The sequence below is a fragment of the Crinia signifera genome, chromosome 4 (assembly GCF_055691185.1).
Source record: "Crinia signifera chromosome 4, ASM5569118v1, whole genome shotgun sequence".
Classification (NCBI taxonomy): domain Eukaryota; kingdom Metazoa; phylum Chordata; class Amphibia; order Anura; family Myobatrachidae; genus Crinia; species Crinia signifera.
The window spans coordinates 334,506,118-334,508,273 of NC_139220.1; the positions used below are offsets into that span (position 1 = coordinate 334,506,118).

General features: G+C 40.2%; 1 protein-coding gene across 1 annotated transcript; it reads right to left on the bottom strand.

Annotated features, from left to right (window-relative positions):
• Positions 1-290: 290 nt before the first annotated feature.
• Positions 291-1,253, bottom strand: LOC146073515 (olfactory receptor 5AR1-like). Its single transcript, XM_083180691.1, has one exon. It carries the CDS (start codon positions 1,251-1,253, stop codon positions 291-293), a length of 963 nt encoding a protein of 320 aa, XP_083036817.1.
• Between the last annotated feature and the right edge of the window lie 903 nt (positions 1,254-2,156).

Sequence of the window (2,156 nt, forward strand, 5' to 3'; positions counted from 1 at the left end):
CACAGAACTCTAGCTTCTTCTAGCTCCTACCAGCGCCTCCAACCCACAGGGGGGACTATTGCCACACCAATGACTATAGCAGCTAAGATATGTGGAACTATCTTGTTCTTGTACCATCTCATGTTAGATGTTATTCAGACTAAAGACCACAGTAGATTTATCAGAGCTCAGAGAGGGATAAACGTTAAGTGCTCATTGGTTGGTACTGTACTTTATCACTCTCCAGTTTATCTCTTCCCAAGCATCCCCTAAAACTTATGTTCTCCAAAGGTTAATGATAGAACCATCACTCAATCCCTAATAAATGATAGAGTTATATCTACACTAGCAAGACTTTGCACTGCTCGTATGAAGACTCTTTTCACCTGCTGGTTCCTCAGGCTGTATATAAGTGGATTAAGCACTGGTGTCAATACAGAATAGAAGATGGCAGCCATTTTGTCTTGTTCCTCGAAGACATTGGAGGGAGAACGTAGGTAAGTGAAGAACACTGACACATAGAAGATTGTTACACAAATGAGATGCGAAGAACAAGTACTGAAGGCTTTCTTCCTGCCCTCAGCCGACTTCATCTGCAGAATGGAAGAAATGATGAAGGTGTAGGAGATCAGGATGATTATCAATGTCCCCATTCCACAGGAAAGTGTGAAGAAAAGAATACCCATGTCACAGGAGAAGGTGTCAGAACAGGACAGTGTGAGCAGTGGAGGCATGTCACAATAAAAGTGATTTATAAGGTTAGGACCACAGAATTGGAGGCTGAATATGCAGCTGGTCTGAAAGGATGACTGCAAAAAGCCAATGGAGAAAGCCAGGACAACCAGGTTCCAGCATTTTTTCCTGGTCATTATTGAGAAATAATGGAGAGGATGACAGATGGCAGCGTACCGGTCATACGCCATGTTGGATAGAATAAAAACCTCGGCAACTGCCAGAGCAGCGAAGAGAAAAAACTGTAGAGCACAAGCCTCAAGTGAGATGGCCTTCTTCATGGAGAGAAGGTCGGAGAGCATCCTTGGGGTTATAACAGAGGAGTAGAAAAGGTCCACCAGGGAGAGGGAGCTCAGGAAGAAGTACATTGGAGAGTGGAGGCTAGATGAGAAGTGGACAACGGTCATCATGCCGATGTTTCCCACTACGGATAATATGTAAACTTGTAAGAAAACTATGAAAAGGAACGGGGCAAGTTGCCCATTGTCGGTGAGACCAGAGAACTCAAACACTCTCACTTGTGTCTTATTGATGACGTCCATTGAGAGTTCTGTAGTGGTGATACAGATATTGATTACAAATATCAATACAGCCATTGAAATGTCTAGAAGCCTATGCAAGTAGATATTGACACATGCATTGCACAATGTAAGCCGCAAGAAAGTATTGTGGCCAAGGACAAAAACTGGAGCACATTCTGTCGTAGGGAGATAATAAAGTCTTTTAAGTGATTTGGAACCTAAGATTTTATTGAAATGTCTTCAAATAGCCAGAAAAAGTTCCCTTACATACAGGACCGATTCTGGCAATACCACTAAGGTGCTTATTGGAACTGCATCACAAAATATATCCCAACACATTAAGGGGTAAATTTACTATAGGTAAAGTTTGCTATTTTGGTAATTTTTTATCCATTTTGCAATGTGACCATATATTACTTGCAAAATCGGTGGAAAAATTGTCAAAACAAGTCTTCAGAACATTAGCATTGATTACCTATATACAGCTAAACTATGTGTTCAATTGCCAAGGATATTTGAATGAATTTAGGGTATTCTGAGGGCTGCTGAAGTCAAAAATATATATTTTTCAGTTCTAGTTCTTGAGATAATCAATAGCCTTAATCAATAGGGATCTTCACCATAACACATGTACAGTATATGGGAATCTACCAGAACATTGTAGGTGAGGCATGTCAATATTCTAAGTGTTCACAATTATTCTGGAATATTCCCCCTCCGTATATAAACACTGTCAGATGAGAGTTGGTAGTTGAGCGGTTTGCATTGTCTATTGGGATTTTCTTGGTTCTCATCCATATATTCAAAGAACTAGAGCCAACCTAGGGGAAAAAATATCATATTTGGAATCAGAACCACAAAGTTACCCCAAAATCACTTTAATATGATTGACTATAATATGACAAAATGTGTGGCATGAAACTT